This window comes from Micromesistius poutassou, assembly GCF_964030765.1.
Source record: "Micromesistius poutassou genome assembly, chromosome: 1".
NCBI lineage: Eukaryota > Metazoa > Chordata > Actinopteri > Gadiformes > Gadidae > Micromesistius > Micromesistius poutassou.
Window position 1 is genome coordinate 17,632,494 of NC_140271.1, and position 19,982 is coordinate 17,652,475.

Below are 19,982 nucleotides of genomic sequence, written 5' to 3' on the forward strand. Positions count from 1 at the left end.
TCAAGGGGGCTATATATGAACGGTATACGTTGCGGTAACGTATCTGAACGAAGGCCTTAACGTTCAAGTTACTCTGTTAGGAGCGGTATAGTAGCCCGGCTCTGTGTGTATATGCGTAACAGTAAAGTACCACTGTTATAAGAAGGTTTTCCGAAAGGTATATATACGTAACATAGGAGGTAACCAAAAAATAAAAAAATTAAAAATTAAAAAATAAAATAAAAATAGAAGGTAACAGTAACATAAACTAATAGTGTGTACGGATCTAAAAATGGGTAATAGAACGGGAAAACCAGAAATAACGGGGCCTGCAAAGGTAATGTTGGAGAAACATGGTGAAATGGCACTGGAGGGTTTAAAACATTGGCATAAAATGGGATTTCCTGAAATGGGGAGTTTTAGTACAAAGCGGTTAAAGGAGTTAGAAGACAGATTGTTAGAATCAGAAAAAAAGAAGAAAAGTGTAAAAACATGTTGGTATGCATTTCATTTTTGGGTAAGAGAGGGCCAGGTTAGAAAAAAAAATAAACTAGGGACAGAGAGCGTAGAGAGTGTAGGGATTTTTAATCTCAATGTCACCCGTGATATAGACCCGGACCTGGACTGCACCGGTGGACCGCGTGCGAACCCCCTCCCACCTCCAGCATATGCCATCGCCCAGGCCGCCGCCCAAGCCGCCGCTCCACCAGCCAACCTGTATCCTGACCTCACATTGAAGGAGGAGGTTCCTGCCGACAACGCAACGGGGGTTACCACCCGGAGCATGGGGCATCGGCTGACAGACACACCAGCCAAGCGAGAACCCGTCGCCAGCCGCCTAAAGAACCCCCCTTCTCCACAATGCTGGGAGAACTGGGAGGATGGACAGTTCCCCATGATCGAAGTCCTGAATCCCCAGGATGGTACACCGGCATATGTTTTCCGTGCATGGAGACCCAGTGACATTAAGGACATAGCAGAATGCCTCCCGGACCCAGCCGTAATGGGAGGGGACGCTCTCGCTACGGCCATTCTTGAGCTGGCCCAACAACACAAGCCATCCATCGGCGAAGTGCGCCAAGTCTGTATGTTCAGACTGGGCCTGCGATGGGGTCGCATCCAAGGCGACATTCCCGGGAGAGAGCAAGCGGATATTATGTTCAATTGGAACCTAGGATCTCCATACCGCCTCATGGTGGAGAGACTCTGTGATCGAGCCAAGGAGACGTTCCCCTTGATTAGGGACTGGACTGCTATTCGCGAGGTCAAACAACAGGAGGGCGAGAAGGTAGCCGATCTGGTGGACCGCGTCGAGAAGGTGTTCAAGATCCATGGTGGGATGCCCGTCCCGACCGACAGACAGGTTCAGACACCGTACGAAGAAAACCTCACAGCCGCCTTTCTAGATGCGTTAAACGACGAGATATCGGGATTCATACAAAAACACTGCATTGGTTGGCGTACCGCCAGACTTTCATTGATTGTAAGTCACGCCACCCATGCAGAAAGCCTCCTGAGGAAGAAGGAAGAGCTCGGGAAGAAGCAAGAGAAAGAAATGAAAAAGAGGCTTCAGCTCGCCCAACTGGAGGCCCTGGAGAATCCCAACCCCATCCGTCACGTGAAAGACCAAGAAGGCCTCCAACCAAGAGGGAAGAAAAAGTTCCGTGGAGGCGCCAGACGACAAGAACAAAAGGGTCCACGGGGGAAGGAATGCTTTCGTTGCGGCGCCGGGGGCCATTGGTGGAGAGAGTGCCCCGAGGAACTTGAAATGAACAATAGCACGGCCGGCTGGCGGCACGCTCCTCCAAAGGAGGTGACTGTGAATCATCCAAGAGGCGGAGGTGGGGGAGGACATTCGTATTGACGGGACGCTGGAGCAGGCCAGGTCCAAGGAGAAGGTATGAGCACCATAACACAAACAACACAAACACCCGAAATGGTAGGCTTAGCGTCAACGCGCACACAAGCAACACATCCAGATGATTGTATGGTTCTCACCAGTCTTACGCGACCTGATCAGCTCCCACAGACAAGCATTGTTGTAAGTGGTAAACCCACAACATTCCTGGTCGATTCAGGGGCAACACATTCGGTTTTGTCCTCCAAGGAATGGAAATGTATAACAAAATTGAGTGATCGTGTTGTACGTTTGGTTGGAGCGGGTGGACAACCCTTTACGGAAAGATTTACAATCCCGCTCCCCGTACAAGATGGCGATAAAAAACTCAACCATTCATTCCTTTTGTCGGACCAATGTCCGACAAACCTGTTGGGTAGAGATTTAATGTGTCGCCTGGGGCTGAGTGTCATTTGCACCGACACGGGCCTCACGGTTACCTCCGATGCGAGCCCCACGATCCAAGCATACTCGTGTGCGTTACGCGCACCGGAATACTTTTACTCGTGGGACTTGCTGCAAGAGGGACCGGGGTCAACAGCTGACATACTGATTAAAACCGCACACCACTGCATGCAGAACCAGTCAGAAATACAATACATGCCCACAAAGGAAATGCATTGTGCTGCCAGAATGTCTTATGATGGACAATTAGCGGAGATTGAGGGGCTATGGTTCAAAGACAATTGTAATACAGTTATGTTGATGGGGCAATCATTGTTATGGAATGAGAAGTGTTGCATTTTAACAGTGGTTTCTGATGAAGAAGTAAAGGGGTTCTATAAGATTCCAGGTTCGGCCCCACATGTGTCCCTTGCAAAAACCCCTGACATGACATGGGCTGAATTGGGCCAATGGGCTGTCAGGGGGGGTGACACATGTGATTGGATACCAGACCCGCATGGTCCTGAAGGACAATATGTTTCACCCGCAACCGGGCTGAAACGCAGAGCGTGGGGTGGAGCTTTCGAAACCCGACGCTCAGTCCACCAAGGACGCGGTACTGGGGGGTCGCCTGAATTTTTGCTCCCACAGATGACGGTGGATGACCCACGATTGGCTGAGGTCCCTCCTACCCTGTGGGCAAAAAACAAATATGACGTAGGCGAAATAAAAAATGTGGAGCCCCTAGTCGTGACTCCCAAATCAACCTACAGGCCAAGGCAACCCCAGTACAGGTTGCGCCAAGAAGCGATCGATGGTATTACACCTGTTTTCAACTCATTGTTGGAAACCGGTGTAATAATTCCGTGTCCATATTCACCATGTTGTACCCCAATATTTCCAGTGAAAAAGGCCCCTGTGGAAGGGCAACCCACCTCATGGCGGTTTGTACAAGACTTAAAAAAGGTAAACGATGCAGTGCATCCTAGAACACCCATTGTTCCTGATCCTCACACACTATTAACCCAGGTACCTGGTAATAGCAAATGGTTTTCAGTAGTCGACTTAGCAAATGCATTCTTTAGTATACCGGTGGATCCAGCAAGCCAATTTTGGTTTGCTTTCCAATTTAAGGGTAAAACATATACGTGGACTAGAATGCCACAAGGGTATTGTGAATCACCGGCCGTTTTTTCCGCAGCGCTGCACGATAATTTGGCTCATTTAGTTTTACCAGGGGGAAGTACATTGATTCAATATGTTGACGATCTCCTGATTTGTTCCCCTGACTCCGGTGTGTGTGAACAGGACACTATTGCATTACTCCAGTTCTTAGCTAGTCAAGGCCACAAGGCCAGTGTAGCTAAACTACAGTTTGTTTTACAAAAGGTAAAATTTTTGGGCCACATCATCACACCGGACGGCAGGTCCCTTGGAGAGGACAGGATAAAGGCAATCCAAAACATGCCAAAGCCCATCACAAAAAAGCAGATGATGGGCTTCCTGGGAACAACGGGCTACTGTAGACAGTGGATACTCGATTATGCGAATTTGGCACAACCACTCCAAGACATCACACATGGCCATGGACTGACCCCGACTGACCCCGTGACGTGGACACCAGCAGCAGACGCTGCTTTTGAAGACCTTAAAAAGGCCCTTATGACCGCACCGACTTTAGGTCTGCCGGACCACAACCGCTCCTTCACACAGACTGTGGGAGAGCGGGATGGGTACATGACATCAGTGCTAATGCAAGAACATGGGGGCAGAATGCGCCCCATCGCCTATTACTCGTCTAAATTAGACCCGGTGGCCGCAGGGCTACCGCATTGTTTGAAGGCAGTGGCAGCGGCGGCAATGGCGGTTGCCGCCAGTAGGGGACTGGTGGGTTACATGCCATTAACTTTGCTTGTACCCCATGAGGTTTCGTCTATTTTGCTGACACAGAGCACATCACACCTGACGGCGTCACGATTCTTATCGTACTACAACACGCTGCTGGCGATGCCTAACATTACCTTGAAAAGGTGTACGGTATTAAACCCGGCCACCTTGCTGCCCATCCCTGAGGATGGGGAACCCCATGATTGTGTGGCCACCATTAATGAATTGTGTACACCACGCATAGACCTTACCGACAGACCACTGCCACCTGGGAATGATGTACTGTATGTCGATGGTTCAAGCCGGAAGAATGTGGTTACAGGTGTTAGTGAAGTGGGCTATGCCATTGCCACGCAAGACTGCGTGGTGGAATCAGCAAGGTTACCATCCAACCTTTCAGCCCAGGCGGCTGAGCTATTCGCTCTGACCAGGGCATGCATACTGTCAAAAGGTAAACGGGTTACCATCTACACTGACAGTAGATATGCTTTTGGTGTCGTTCATGACTTTGGCACTCTCTGGAAAATGCGAGGTTTCCTCACATCTACAGGCCAACGGATTAATCATTCACATTTGGTTGCTAACCTACTAGATGCTATCCTCTTGCCCACAGCCATCTCTGTTTGTCGATGCGAAGCACACACTAGGGCTGAGGACCTGGTTTCCAGAGGGAATGCGGTGGCGGATGAGGGTGCTAAAGCAGCTGCCAGAGCCCCGCTTTCCTCCTCCTTGCAGATGGCACAATTGACGTCTTCGGTTACAATCGAAGAATTGGCAAAGGCTCAAACCAAGGCCCTACCTGCAGAACGTCGGCTGTGGAAATCAGCCGGCGCAGAATACCGTGCTGGGTTGTGGTACGGCCCGAACGGGCGTCCCTGCTTGCCCAAATGTTTGTTCCCTATCTACGCTACTATGACACATGGTAGAGACCATGTGTCAAAGGGGGGTATGGTAGATAGCATTGACCGGCACTGGTATACACAAGGATTTTCAAATTATGCACAAAGTTTTTGTGCCAAATGTATTGTATGCGTCACCAACAATGTAGGGAGAGGACAGAAAGTCGCACCCACCAACCACCCACCTCCATCATTACCGTTTGATCATCTGATGATGGATTTTATAGAATTAACACCATGTGAGGGAAAGAAGTATTGTTTGGTGATGGTAGACATGTTCTCCAAATGGGTTGAGGTATTCCCCACCAAAGCGGCTGACTCTGCAGCTGTGGCCAAAGCCTTGATCACAGAAATCATCCCTAGGTGGGGAATCCCAAAGAAATTATCCAGTGACAATGGTTCACACTTTGTGAACCAGGCCATCCAACAGTTGTCCAAGTATTTAGGAATTGACTTACGCACCCATTGTGCGTACCACCCTCAGAGTGCGGGGGCGGTAGAGAGAGAGAATGGTACACTAAAGAACAAACTGGCCAAAGCAACTGAGGATACAGGTATGTCATGGCTAAAGGTCTTGCCACTGGTCCTACTGGCCATGAGGGGACGCAGCAGAGTAAAGGTAGGTCTGTCCCCATATGAAGTCCTGATGGGACGGCCGATGCCAATGGGGACAGGTGCACCACACAACAGCAGCCTGAACACGGAAATTTTTCATCACGACATGGTTGATTACTGTATTAATCTCTCTCGAACCTTGCAATCTATCCGTACACAGGTGAAAGAGGCTTTACCACTGTCCAGAGAAGGGCAACTCCATGACCTACAGCCAGGCGATTGGATTGTGGTGAAGGATTACCGACGACATGCCTGGAACTCACCAAGGTGGTTGGGACCATTCCAAGTCCTGTTGATCACATCATCGGCTGTCAAGATAGCTGAGAGGGCTACCTGGATCCACGCCAGCCACTGTAAACGGGCACCACCACTTCACATCGCCGGCGGTCAAGACAGCTGAAAGGATCCACGCCATCGTCGGCTGTCAAGACAGCTGAGAGGATCTACGCCAGCCACTGCAACCCGGCCATCACCACTCACCTCGACGGTCATCTTTGACCCAACCCCCTTGGCCGTCACCCCAACACTGAAACAAGGGTGAAGTGCTAGTAACTCACCCTCACACACACAATCACGTCAGATCCAGGCCCAGATATTTTCTGGCCTGGGGAGAGACGCGGCCAGAACCGACATCAATCAGCATGGACGCCAGACCCAGACAACGGTACCCCTTTCAAAGGATCAGACGGGGGATTCAACGAACCATTTATGGACTGGTAACTCTAATTGTCATTATGGTTATTCCATCATTGTTGATATACAAACCAGTGGGCGCGCCAGAACTCCATGTAAGTAAAAAACCGACGGGAGCAAGGGTACGGCGCGAGATACACGACAACAACCCAGACCAAGCGTTTGAACCAATCCCAAGGACCCACCGCTCGGTGGGACCTGATATAGATAATTCAATAATTCGGTTAATGCACGAAGCAGTGGAACATCTAAACAAAACAAATTGTTGGATGTGCATGCACATACCCAGCAGCGCTGAAGGGCCAGTTGTGGCAGCAATTCCGCTGTCCCACCTACAATTCATGACTATAAACTGGCAGAACTTAACGTCTAAGAATGACAATAATACTTGCGATGACCCCAATTCTATAGCCTCACTGCAGAAATATTACTTAAAGGCACCAGACATTCCTAACTTGATAGAAAATATGGCGAGAGAACACGCGCCGCAGGGATTTAATCAGACACGGATCATTGGGATGGCGGTAATATCAAAAGGTAAGGGTAACTATGGCGATCTGTTGACAGTAAAATCATATCATGCGCAAACTGACTGTGTGGCGGGTAGAAGTGGAACACATTGTGACTGCCCATCTGCTGGTGCAGTGTGCAATAGGTCGCTTAGCATTCCCAGGGTCGAGTGTTCGACAGTGCTGACCTCATCATGGTTAACACCACCTACTCTGCGCGCGTCACGATGTACGGAAATTAGGTGCGAACTTCCACATTTCAGTAAACCAGCGTCCCAATTGACAAAAAGACCTCGTCATCAGTTCACGATAGCAGAATTATATAACGTTACTAATTGCATAAACATTACCCGACTTAATTCCAACCTCGAGGACATGATCCACCTGGAAGATAGTAATTGCGTTGGCCCAATACATAACCTATCACTGGATGCATCGAAGCAAATCAGCCCTCAATCAGTAGCTTTACCACCCGGAGTGTTCCTTGGATGTGGCAGGAAAATCTACAGTTATATACCTAATGGTGGGGAGGGTATCTGTTACTTAGCATATGTGGTCCCGATGATCCGCGTAGTAACCCCACAAGAAATACAGGTGTTAAACGGACACCATATCATTCACAAACGTGATCTCCAACGATTCTTTGGGATGATGGTGCCTGGATATGGTGTTTATTTGAACCAACAGGAGACGAAGGCACTATCCCTAGCATTGGAGACTCACATTAATAGCACAGACAGGGTCATCATGGCCATGTCAACACAACTCGAGGAGGTGACTAAAGTGGCACTACAAAACCGCATGGCATTAGATTTTATTCTTGCCTCAACTGGAGGCGTGTGTAAAATGATTGGCACGGAATGCTGTTCATACGTGCACTCAGCAAACCAATCTGTTGAGAATTTCCACAAGGAAAACACTAAAGCCATAATAAACCTTCACAAAACCACTACATGGGATATCAAAAGTGTGTTCGGGAGTTGGTTCTCGGATTGGGGTACGTCTTTTGTGAGGAATGCAATAATGTTTGTTGTGGCCCTACTCATCATAGCAATAATTATAACTATATTGTTTGCATGTGTTAAAGCTTGTGTGACCAAATTAACCACAGCCACGGTTGCCCAACTTGTAATAGTTCAAACAATAGAATCAGAAACCAAAGCCACAGTGCCAGCACCAGTATCTAAAATCTACCCGATCCAGGATTGGAGTGATAACTCAAGCAGTGAGGAAGACGAATGAAGAAAATCTGTTTTACCCTAAGTAAACTAAAGCACCTCCCGTAAAAGCGGAGAAGTGCTAAGAATTGGACATGATCGATTTTTATTATTATGATTATAAAATAATCAAAGGGGGGAGTGTGATGGAAAAATCCTCTTATTTGAATTGTTGTTTGATAAGTTTGTCTGTTCTTGTATAACATGTAGTGTCCTCAGTTTCAACCCTAATTGTCCTGCCCATTTCCTCCCCGCTGTCTAATGACCCTTGTCTTTAGGTGATAACGCCACAAAGATAAGCATCTGGAATTTGCATTTGTTTGTCGGGAACCCCAATCTATACATTCCTCTGTGTTTGGACCGAAGGGCCGTAAAGAGAAGAATTTGCTCATTTCCTCTTTCATGAACCTTTTGTGTGGGGAGGGTCTGAAACTGTATAAAAAACCATGTCAACTTGTAATCAGGACTCACTCTGCTAGAGAGGAGTCTAATGTATGCATGCATTAAACCTAGAACATTTTACTTTCCAATGTATTGTGTGCTTTATTGCAGTGGGAATCTCATCTGGCCTAGACGCAATCTCTGTTAAAGGGGAATTGCCACGACAGCTTAAATAGGGTTATTTATGCCATCGCGCACCATTTGGAAGTGGAGAGCGTTGGTTTTGAGCATAATTCACGTGTTAGGGTCAAAAACATATTGTGGGTCAAAACATGCTTTTCTCGCTCTGAAAAGCATTTTGCACGCATGAAAACTGGAAAAGTGAATAACTCAGTCCCTTTCAATGCAAACGTGTAACTGAGCTTAAATAGGGTTATTTATGCCATCGCGCACCATTTGGAAGTGGAGAGCGTTGGTTTTGAGCATAATTCACGTGTTAGGGTCAAAAACACATTGTGGGTCAAAACATGCTTTTCTCGCTCTGAAAAGCATTTTGCACGCATAAAAACTGGAAAAGTGAATAACTCAGTCACTTTCAATGCAAACGTGTAACTGAGCTTAAATAGGGTTATTTATGCCATTGCGCACCATTTGGAAGTGGAGAGCATTGGTTTTGAGCACAATTCACGTGTCAGGGTCAAAACCCCATTTGTGGTCAAAAAGTGATTGTCTCGCTCTGAAAAGCATTTTGCACGCATAAAAACTGGAAAAGTGAATAACTCAGTCACTTTCAATGCAAACGTGTAACTGAGCTTAAATAGGGTTATTTATGCCATCGCGCACCATTTGGAAGTGGAGAGCGTTGGTTTTGAGCATAATTCACGTGTTAGGGTCAAAAACACATTGTGGGTCAAAACATGCTTTTCTCGCTCTGAAAAGCATTTTGCACGCATAAAAACTGGAAAAGTGAATAACTCAGTCACTTTCAATGCAAACGTGTAACTGAGCTTAAATAGGGTTATTTATGCCATCGCCTACCATTTGGAAGTGGAGAGCGTTGGTTTTGAGCATAATTCACGTGTTAGGGTCAAAAACACATTGTGGGTCAAAACATGCTTTTCTCGCTCTGAAAAGCATTTTGCACGCATGAAAACTGGAAAAGTTGATAACTCAGTCCCTTTCAATGCAAACGTGTAACTGAGCTTAAATAGGGTTATTTATGCCATCGCGCACCATTTGGAAGTGGAGAGCGTTGGTTTTGAGCATAATTCACGTGTTAGGGTCAAAAACACATTGTGGGTCAAAACATGCTTTTCTCGCTCTGAAAAGCATTTTGCACGCATAAAAACTGGAAAAGTGAATAACTCAGTCACTTTCAATGCAAACGTGTAACTGAGCTTAAATAGGGTTATTTATGCCATCGCGCACCATTTGGAAGTGGAGAGCGTTGGTTTTGAGCATAATTCACGTGTTAGGGTCAAAAACACATTGTGGGTCAAAACATGCTTTTCTCGCTCTGAAAAGCATTTTGCACGCATGAAAACTGGAAAAGTTGATAACTCAGTCACTTTCAATGCAAACGTGTAACTGATTTTAAATAGGGGTATTAATGCCATTGCGCACCATTTGGAAGTGGAGAGCATTGGTTTTGAGCACAATTCACGTGTCAGGGTCAAAAACACATTGTGGGTCAAAACATGCTTTTCTCGCTCTGAAAAGCATTTTGCACGCATAAAAACTGGAAAAGTGAATAACTCAGTCACTTTCAATGCAAACGTGTAACTGAGCTTAAATAGGGTTATTTATGCCATTGCGCACCATTTGGAAGTGGAGAGCGTTGGTTTTGAGCATAATTCACGTGTTAGGGTCAAAAACACATTGTGGGTCAAAACATGCTTTTCTCGCTCTGAAAAGCATTTTGCACGCATGAAAACTGGAAAAGTTGATAACTCAGTCACTTTCAATGCAAACGTGTAACTGAGCTTAAATAGGGTTATTTATGCCATTGCGCACCATTTGGAAGTGGAGAGCATTGGTTCTGAGCACAATTCACGTGTCAGGGTCAAAACCCCATTTTTGGACAAAAAGTGATTCTCTCGCTCTGAAAAGCATTTTGCACGCATAAAAACTGGAAAAGTGAATAACTCAGTCACTTTCAATGCAAACGTGTAACTGAGCTTAAATAGGGTTATTTATGCCATCGCGCATTTGGAAGTGGAGAGCGTTGGTTTTGAGCATAATTCACGTGTTAGGGTCAAAAAGACATTGTGGGTCAAAACATGCTTTTCTCGCTCTGAAAAGCATTTTGCACGCATAAAAACTGGAAAAGTGAATAACTCAGTCACTTTCAATGCAAACGTGTAACTGAGCTTAAATAGGGTTATTTATGCCATCGCGCACCATTTGGAAGTGGAGAGCGTTGGTTTTGAGCATAATTCACGTGTTAGGGTCAAAAACACATTGTGGGTCAAAACATGCTTTTCTCGCTCTGAGAAGCATTTTGCACGCATGAAAACTGGAAAAGTGAATAACTCAGTCCCTTTCAATGCAAACGTGTAACTGAGCTTAAATAGGGTTATTTATGCCATCGCGCACCATTTGGAAGTGGAGAGCATTAGTTTTGAGCATAATTCACGTGTTAGGGTCAAAAACACATTGTGGGTCAAAACATGCTTTTCTCGCTCTGAAAAGCATTTTGCACGCATAAAAACTGGAAAAGTGAATAACTCAGTCACTTTCAATGCAAACGTGTAACTGAGCTTAAATAGGGTTATTTATGCCATCGCGCACCATTTGGAAGTGGAGAGCGTTGGTTTTGAGCATAATTCACGTGTTAGGGTCAAAAACACATTGTGGGTCAAAACATGCTTTTCTCGCTCTGAAAAGCATTTTGCACGCATGAAAACTGGAAAAGTTGATAACTCAGTCACTTTCAATGCAAACGTGTAACTGAGCTTAAATAGGGTTATTTATGCCATCGCGCACCATTTGGAAGTGGAGAGCGTTGGTTTTGAGCATAATTCACGTGTTAGGGTCAAAAACACATTGTGGGTCAAAACATGCTTTTCTCGCTCTGAAAAGCATTTTGCACGCATAAAAACTGGAAAAGTGAATAACTCAGTCACTTTCAATGCAAACGTGTAACTGAGCTTAAATAGGGTTATTTATGCCATCGCGCACCATTTGGAAGTGGAGAGCGTTGGTTTTGAGCATAATTCACGTGTTAGGGTCAAAAACACATTGTGGGTCAAAACATGCTTTTCTCGCTCTGAAAAGCATTTTGCACGCATGAAAACTGGAAAAGTTGATAACTCAGTCACTTTCAATGTAAACGTGTAACTGAGCTTAAATAGGGTTATTTATGCCATCGCGCACCATTTGGAAGTGGAGAGCATTAGTTTTGAGCATAATTCACGTGTTAGGGTCAAAAACACATTGTGGGTCAAAACATGCTTTTCTCGCTCTGAAAAGCATTTTGCACGCATGAAAACTGGAAAAGTTGATAACTCAGTCACTTTCAATGCAAACGTGTAACTGAGCTTAAATAGGGTTATTTATGCCATCGCGCACCATTTGGAAGTGGAGAGCGTTGGTTTTGAGCATAATTCACGTGTTAGGGTCAAAAACATATTGTGGGTCAAAACATGCTTTTCTCGCTCTGAAAAGCATTTTGCACGCATGAAAACTGGAAAAGTGAATAACTCAGTCCCTTTCAATGCAAACGTGTAACTGAGCTTAAATAGGGTTATTTATGCCATCGCGCACCATTTGGAAGTGGAGAGCGTTGGTTTTGAGCATAATTCACGTGTTAGGGTCAAAAACACATTGTGGGTCAAAACATGCTTTTCTCGCTCTGAAAAGCATTTTGCACGCATAAAAACTGGAAAAGTGAATAACTCAGTCACTTTCAATGCAAACGTGTAACTGAGCTTAAATAGGGTTATTTATGCCATTGCGCACCATTTGGAAGTGGAGAGCATTGGTTTTGAGCACAATTCACGTGTCAGGGTCAAAACCCCATTTGTGGTCAAAAAGTGATTGTCTCGCTCTGAAAAGCATTTTGCACGCATAAAAACTGGAAAAGTGAATAACTCAGTCACTTTCAATGCAAACGTGTAACTGAGCTTAAATAGGGTTATTTATGCCATCGCGCACCATTTGGAAGTGGAGAGCGTTGGTTTTGAGCATAATTCACGTGTTAGGGTCAAAAACACATTGTGGGTCAAAACATGCTTTTCTCGCTCTGAAAAGCATTTTGCACGCATAAAAACTGGAAAAGTGAATAACTCAGTCACTTTCAATGCAAACGTGTAACTGAGCTTAAATAGGGTTATTTATGCCATCGCCTACCATTTGGAAGTGGAGAGCGTTGGTTTTGAGCATAATTCACGTGTTAGGGTCAAAAACACATTGTGGGTCAAAACATGCTTTTCTCGCTCTGAAAAGCATTTTGCACGCATGAAAACTGGAAAAGTTGATAACTCAGTCCCTTTCAATGCAAACGTGTAACTGAGCTTAAATAGGGTTATTTATGCCATCGCGCACCATTTGGAAGTGGAGAGCGTTGGTTTTGAGCATAATTCACGTGTTAGGGTCAAAAACACATTGTGGGTCAAAACATGCTTTTCTCGCTCTGAAAAGCATTTTGCACGCATAAAAACTGGAAAAGTGAATAACTCAGTCACTTTCAATGCAAACGTGTAACTGAGCTTAAATAGGGTTATTTATGCCATCGCGCACCATTTGGAAGTGGAGAGCGTTGGTTTTGAGCATAATTCACGTGTTAGGGTCAAAAACACATTGTGGGTCAAAACATGCTTTTCTCGCTCTGAAAAGCATTTTGCACGCATGAAAACTGGAAAAGTTGATAACTCAGTCACTTTCAATGCAAACGTGTAACTGATTTTAAATAGGGGTATTAATGCCATTGCGCACCATTTGGAAGTGGAGAGCATTGGTTTTGAGCACAATTCACGTGTCAGGGTCAAAAACACATTGTGGGTCAAAACATGCTTTTCTCGCTCTGAAAAGCATTTTGCACGCATAAAAACTGGAAAAGTGAATAACTCAGTCACTTTCAATGCAAACGTGTAACTGAGCTTAAATAGGGTTATTTATGCCATCGCGCACCATTTGGAAGTGGAGAGCGTTGGTTTTGAGCATAATTCACGTGTTAGGGTCAAAAACACATTGTGGGTCAAAACATGCTTTTCTCGCTCTGAAAAGCATTTTGCACGCATGAAAACTGGAAAAGTTGATAACTCAGTCCCTTTCAATGCAAACGTGTAACTGAGCTTAAATAGGGTTATTTATGCCATTGCGCACCATTTGGAAGTGGAGAGCATTGGTTTTGAGCACAATTCACGTGTCAGGGTCAAAAACACATTTTTGGTCAAAAAGTGATTCTCTCGCTCTGAAAAGCATTTTGCACGCATAAAAACTGGAAAAGTGAATAACTCAATGCAAACGTGTAACTGAGCTTAAATAGGGTTATTTATGCCATCGCGCACCATTTGGAAGTGGAGAGCATTAGTTTTGAGCATAATTCACGTGTTAGGGTCAAAAACACATTGTGGGTCAAAACATGCTTTTCTCGCTCTGAAAAGCATTTTGCACGCATAAAAACTGGAAAAGTGAATAACTCAGTCACTTTCAATGCAAACGTGTAACTGAGCTTAAATAGGGTTATTTATGCCATCGCGCACCATTTGGAAGTGGAGAGCGTTGGTTTTGAGCATAATTCACGTGTTAGGGTCAAAAACACATTGTGGGTCAAAACATGCTTTTCTCGCTCTGAAAAGCATTTTGCACGCATGAAAACTGGAAAAGTTGATAACTCAGTCACTTTCAATGCAAACGTGTAACTGAGCTTAAATAGGGTTATTTATGCCATCGCGCACCATTTGGAAGTGGAGAGCGTTGGTTTTGAGCATAATTCACGTGTTAGGGTCAAAAACATATTGTGGGTCAAAACATGCTTTTCTCGCTCTGAAAAGCATTTTGCACGCATGAAAACTGGAAAAGTGAATAACTCAGTCCCTTTCAATGCAAACGTGTAACTGAGCTTAAATAGGGTTATTTATGCCATCGCGCACCATTTGGAAGTGGAGAGCGTTGGTTTTGAGCATAATTCACGTGTTAGGGTCAAAAACACATTGTGGGTCAAAACATGCTTTTCTCGCTCTGAAAAGCATTTTGCACGCATAAAAACTGGAAAAGTGAATAACTCAGTCACTTTCAATGCAAACGTGTAACTGAGCTTAAATAGGGTTATTTATGCCATCGCGCACCATTTGGAAGTGGAGAGCGTTGGTTTTGAGCATAATTCACGTGTTAGGGTCAAAAACACATTGTGGGTCAAAACATGCTTTTCTCGCTCTGAAAAGCATTTTGCACGCATGAAAACTGGAAAAGTTGATAACTCAGTCACTTTCAATGTAAACGTGTAACTGAGCTTAAATAGGGTTATTTATGCCATCGCGCACCATTTGGAAGTGGAGAGCATTAGTTTTGAGCATAATTCACGTGTTAGGGTCAAAAACACATTGTGGTTCAAAACATGCTTTTCTCGCTCTGAAAAGCATTTTGCACGCATAAAAACTGGAAAAGTGAATAACTCAGTCACTTTCAATGCAAACGTGTAACTGAGCTCAAATAGGGTTACTCATGCCATCGTGCACCATTTGGAAGTGGAGAGCATTAGTTTTGAGCACAATTCACGTGTCAGGGTCAAAAACACATTTTTGGTCAAAAAGTGATTCTCTCGCTCTGAAAAGCATTTTGCACGCATAAAAACTGGAAAAGTGAATAACTCAGTCACTTTCAATGCAAACGTGTAACTGAGCTTAAATAGGGTTATTTATGCCATCGCGCACCATTTGGAAGTGGAGAGCGTTGGTTTTGAGCATAATTCACGTGTTAGGGTCAAAAACACATTGTGGGTCAAAACATGCTTTTCTCGCTCTGAAAAGCATTTTGCACGCATAAAAACTGGAAAAGTTGATAACTCAGTCCCTTTCAATGCAAACGTGTAACTGAGCTTAAATAGGGTTATTTATGCCATCGCGCACCATTTGGAAGTGGAGAGCATTAGTTTTGAGCATAATTCACGTGTTAGGGTCAAAAACACATTGTGGGTCAATACATGCTTTTCTCGCTCTGAAAAGCATTTTGCACGCATAAAAACTGGAAAGTTGATAACTCAGTCCCTTTCAATGCAAACGTGTAACTGAGCTTAAATAGGGTTATTTATGCCATCGCGCACCATTTGGAAGTGGAGAGCATTAGTTTTGAGCATAATTCACGTGTTAGGGTCATAAACACATTGTGGGTCAAAACATGCTTTTCTCGCTCTGAAAAGCATTTTGCACGCATAAAAACTGGAAAAGTGAATAACTCAGTCACTTTCAATGCAAACGTGTAACTGAGGTTAAATAGGGTTATTTATGCCATTGCGCACCATTTGGAAGTGGAGAGCATTGGTTTTGAGCACAATTCACGTGTCAGGGTCAAAAACACATTTTTGGTCAAAAAGTGATTCTCTCGCTCTGAAAAGCATTTTGCACGCATAAAAACTGGAAAAGTGAATAACTTTAACTGGAAAAGTGAATAATTACACGTTTCAATGCAAACGTGTAACTGAGCTTAAATAGGGTTATTTATGCCATCGCGCAACATTTGGAAGTGGAGAGCGTTGGTTTTGAGCATAATTCACGTGTTAGGGTCAAAAACACATTGTGGGTCAAAACATGCTTTTCTCGCTCTGAAAAGCATTTTGCACGCATAAAAACTGGAAAAGTGAATAACTCAGTCACTTCCAATGCAAACGTGTAACTGAGCTTAAATAGGGTTATTTATGCCATTGCGCAACATTTGGAAGTGGAGAGCGTTGGTTTTGAGCATAATTCACGTGTTAGGGTCAAAAACACATTGTGGGTCAAAACATGCTTCTCTCGCTCTGAAAAGCATTTTGCACGCATAAAAACTGGAAAAGTTGATAACTCAGTCCCTTTCAATGCAAACGTGTAACTGAGCTTAAATAGGGTTATTTATGCCATCGCGCACCATTTGGAAGTGGAGAGCATTAGTTTTGAGCATAATTCACGTGTTAGGGTCAAAAACACATTGTGGGTCAAAACATGCTTTTCTCGCTCTGAAAAGCATTTTGCACGCATTAAAAACTGGAAAAGTTGATAACTCAGTCCCTTTCAATGCAAACGTGTAACTGAGCTTAAATAGGGTTATTTATGCCATCGCGCACCATTTGGAAGTGGAGAGCGTTGGTTTTGAGCATAATTCACGTGTTAGGGTCAAAAACACATTGTGGGTCAAAACATGCTTTTCTCGCTCTGAATAGCATTTTGCACGCATAAAAACTGGAAAAGTGAATAACTCAGTCACTTTCAATGCAAACGTGTAACTGAGCTTAAATAGGGTTATTTATGCCATCGCGCACCATTTGGAAGTGGAGAGCGTTGGTTTTGAGCATAATTCACGTGTTAGGGTCAAAAACACATTGTGGGTCAAAACATGCTTTTCTCGCTCTGAAAAGCATTTTGCACGCATGAAAACTGGAAAAGTTGATAACTCAGTCACTTTCAATGTAAACGTGTAACTGAGCTTAAATAGGGTTATTTATGCCATCGCGCACCATTTGGAAGTGGAGAGCATTAGTTTTGAGCATAATTCACGTGTTAGGGTCAAAAACACATTGTGGGTCAAAACATGCTTTTCTCGCTCTGAAAAGCATTTTGCACGCATGAAAACTGGAAAAGTTGATAACTCAGTCACTTTCAATGTAAACGTGTAACTGAGCTTAAATAGGGTTATTTATGCCATCGCGCACCATTTGGAAGTGGAGAGCATTAGTTTTGAGCACAATTCACGTGTCAGGGTCAAAAACACATTTTTGGTCAAAAAGTGATTCTCTCGCTCTGAAAAGCATTTTGCACGCATAAAAACTGGAAAAGTGAATAACTCAGTCACTTTCAATGCAAACGTGTAACTGAGCTTAAATAGGGTTATTTATGCCATCGCGCACCATTTGGAAGTGGAGAGCGTTGGTTTTGAGCATAATTCACGTGTTAGGGTCAAAAACACATTGTGGGTCAAAACATGCTTTTCTCGCTCTGAAAAGCATTTTGCACGCATAAAAACTGGAAAAGTTGATAACTCAGTCCCTTTCAATGCAAACGTGTAACTGAGCTTAAATAGGGTTATTTATGCCATCGCGCACCATTTGGAAGTGGAGAGCATTAGTTTTGAGCATAATTCACGTGTTAGGGTCAAAAACACATTGTGGGTCAATACATGCTTTTCTCGCTCTGAAAAGCATTTTGCACGCATAAAAACTGGAAAAGTTGATAACTCAGTCCCTTTCAATGCAAACGTGTAACTGAGCTTAAATAGGGTTATTTATGCCATCGCGCACCATTTGGAAGTGGAGAGCATTAGTTTTGAGCATAATTCACGTGTTAGGGTCATAAACACATTGTGGGTCAAAACATGCTTTTCTCGCTCTGAAAAGCATTTTGCACGCATAAAAACTGGAAAAGTGAATAACTCAGTCACTTTCAATGCAAACGTGTAACTGAGGTTAAATAGGGTTATTTATGCCATTGCGCACCATTTGGAAGTGGAGAGCATTGGTTTTGAGCACAATTCACGTGTCAGGGTCAAAAACACATTTTTGGTCAAAAAGTGATTCTCTCGCTCTGAAAAGCATTTTGCACGCATAAAAACTGGAAAAGTGAATAACTTTAACTGGAAAAGTGAATAATTACACGTTTCAATGCAAACGTGTAACTGAGCTTAAATAGGGTTATTTATGCCATCGCGCAACATTTGGAAGTGGAGAGCGTTGGTTTTGAGCATAATTCACGTGTTAGGGTCAAAAACACATTGTGGGTCAAAACATGCTTTTCTCGCTCTGAAAAGCATTTTGCACGCATAAAAACTGGAAAAGTGAATAACTCAGTCACTTCCAATGCAAACGTGTAACTGAGCTTAAATAGGGTTATTTATGCCATTGCGCAACATTTGGAAGTGGAGAGCGTTGGTTTTGAGCATAATTCACGTGTTAGGGTCAAAAACACATTGTGGGTCAAAACATGCTTCTCTCGCTCTGAAAAGCATTTTGCACGCATAAAAACTGGAAAAGTTGATAACTCAGTCCCTTTCAATGCAAACGTGTAACTGAGCTTAAATAGGGTTATTTATGCCATCGCGCACCATTTGGAAGTGGAGAGCATTAGTTTTGAGCATAATTCACGTGTTAGGGTCAAAAACACATTGTGGGTCAAAACATGCTTTTCTCGCTCTGAAAAGCATTTTGCACGCATAAAAACTGGAAAAGTGAATAACTCAGTCACTTTCAATGCAAACGTGTAACTGAGCTTAAATAGGGTTATTTATGCCATCGAGCACCATTTGGAAGTGGAGAGCGTTGGTTTTGAGCATAATTCACGTGTTAGGGTCAAAAACACATTGTGGGTCAAAACATGCTTTTCTCGCTCTGAAAAGCATTTTGCACGCATTAAAAACTGGAAAAGTTGATAACTCAGTCCCTTTCAATGCAAACGTGTAACTGAGCTTAAATAGGGTTATTTATGCCATCGCGCACCATTTGGAAGTGGAGAGCATTAGTTTTGAGCATAATTCACGTGTTAGGGTCAAAAACACATTGTGGGTCAAAACATGCTTTTCTCGCTCTGAAAAGCATTTTGCACGCATAAAAACTGGAAAAGTGAATAACTCAGTCACTTTCAATGCAAACGTGTAACTGAGCTTAAATAGGGTTATTCATGCCATCGTGCACCATTTGGAAGTGGAGAGCATTAGTTTTGAGCACAATTCACGTGTCAGGGTCAAAAACACATTTTTGGTCAAAAAGTGATTCTCTCGCTCTGAAAAGCATTTTGCACGCATAAAAACTGGAAAAGTGAATAACTCAGTCACTTTCAATGCAAACGTGTAACTGAGCTTAAATAGGGTTATTTATGCCATCGCGCACCATTTGGAAGTGGAGAGCATTAGTTTTGAGCATAATTCACGTGTTAGGGTCAAAAACACATTGTGGGTCAAAACATGCTTTTCTCGCTCTGAAAAGCATTTTGCACGCATAAAAACTGGAAAAGTGAATAACTCAGTCACTTTCAATGCAAACGTGTAACTGAGCTCAAATAGGGTTACTCATGCCATCGTGCACCATTTGGAAGTGGAGAGCATTAGTTTTGAGCACAATTCACGTGTCAGGGTCAAAAACACATTTTTGGTCAAAAAGTGATTCTCTCGCTCTGAAAAGCATTTTGCACGCATAAAAACTGGAAAAGTGAATAACTCAGTCACTTTCAATGCAAACGTGTAACTGAGCTTAAATAGGGTTATTTATGCCATCGCGCACCATTTGGAAGTGGAGAGCGTTGGTTTTGAGCATAATTCACGTGTTAGGGTCAAAAACACATTGTGGGTCAAAACATGCTTTTCTCGCTCTGAAAAGCATTTTGCACGCATAAAAACTGGA

At 43.5% G+C, this 19,982-nt stretch overlaps 2 protein-coding genes across 2 annotated transcripts; both read left to right on the forward strand.

Annotated features, from left to right (window-relative positions):
• Positions 1 to 271: 271 nt before the first annotated feature.
• On the forward strand, positions 272 to 1,843 carry LOC311400867 (uncharacterized protein; the record flags this gene model as incomplete). The annotated part of the gene is made up of 2 exons (XM_084488815.1): positions 272 to 275; positions 645 to 1,843. 2 exons carry the CDS (start codon positions 272 to 274, stop codon positions 1,841 to 1,843), a joined length of 1,203 nt encoding a protein of 400 aa, XP_084344941.1.
• Positions 1,844 to 6,382: 4,539 nt separating this feature from the next.
• On the forward strand, positions 6,383 to 8,105 carry LOC311351262 (uncharacterized protein; the record flags this gene model as incomplete). Its single annotated transcript, XM_084471372.1, has 1 exon — positions 6,383 to 8,105. The coding sequence occupies exon 1, from the start codon at positions 6,396 to 6,398 to the stop codon at positions 8,103 to 8,105; it is 1,710 nt and encodes a 569-aa protein (XP_084327498.1). The 5' UTR covers positions 6,383 to 6,395.
• Positions 8,106 to 19,982: the final 11,877 nt, after the last annotated feature.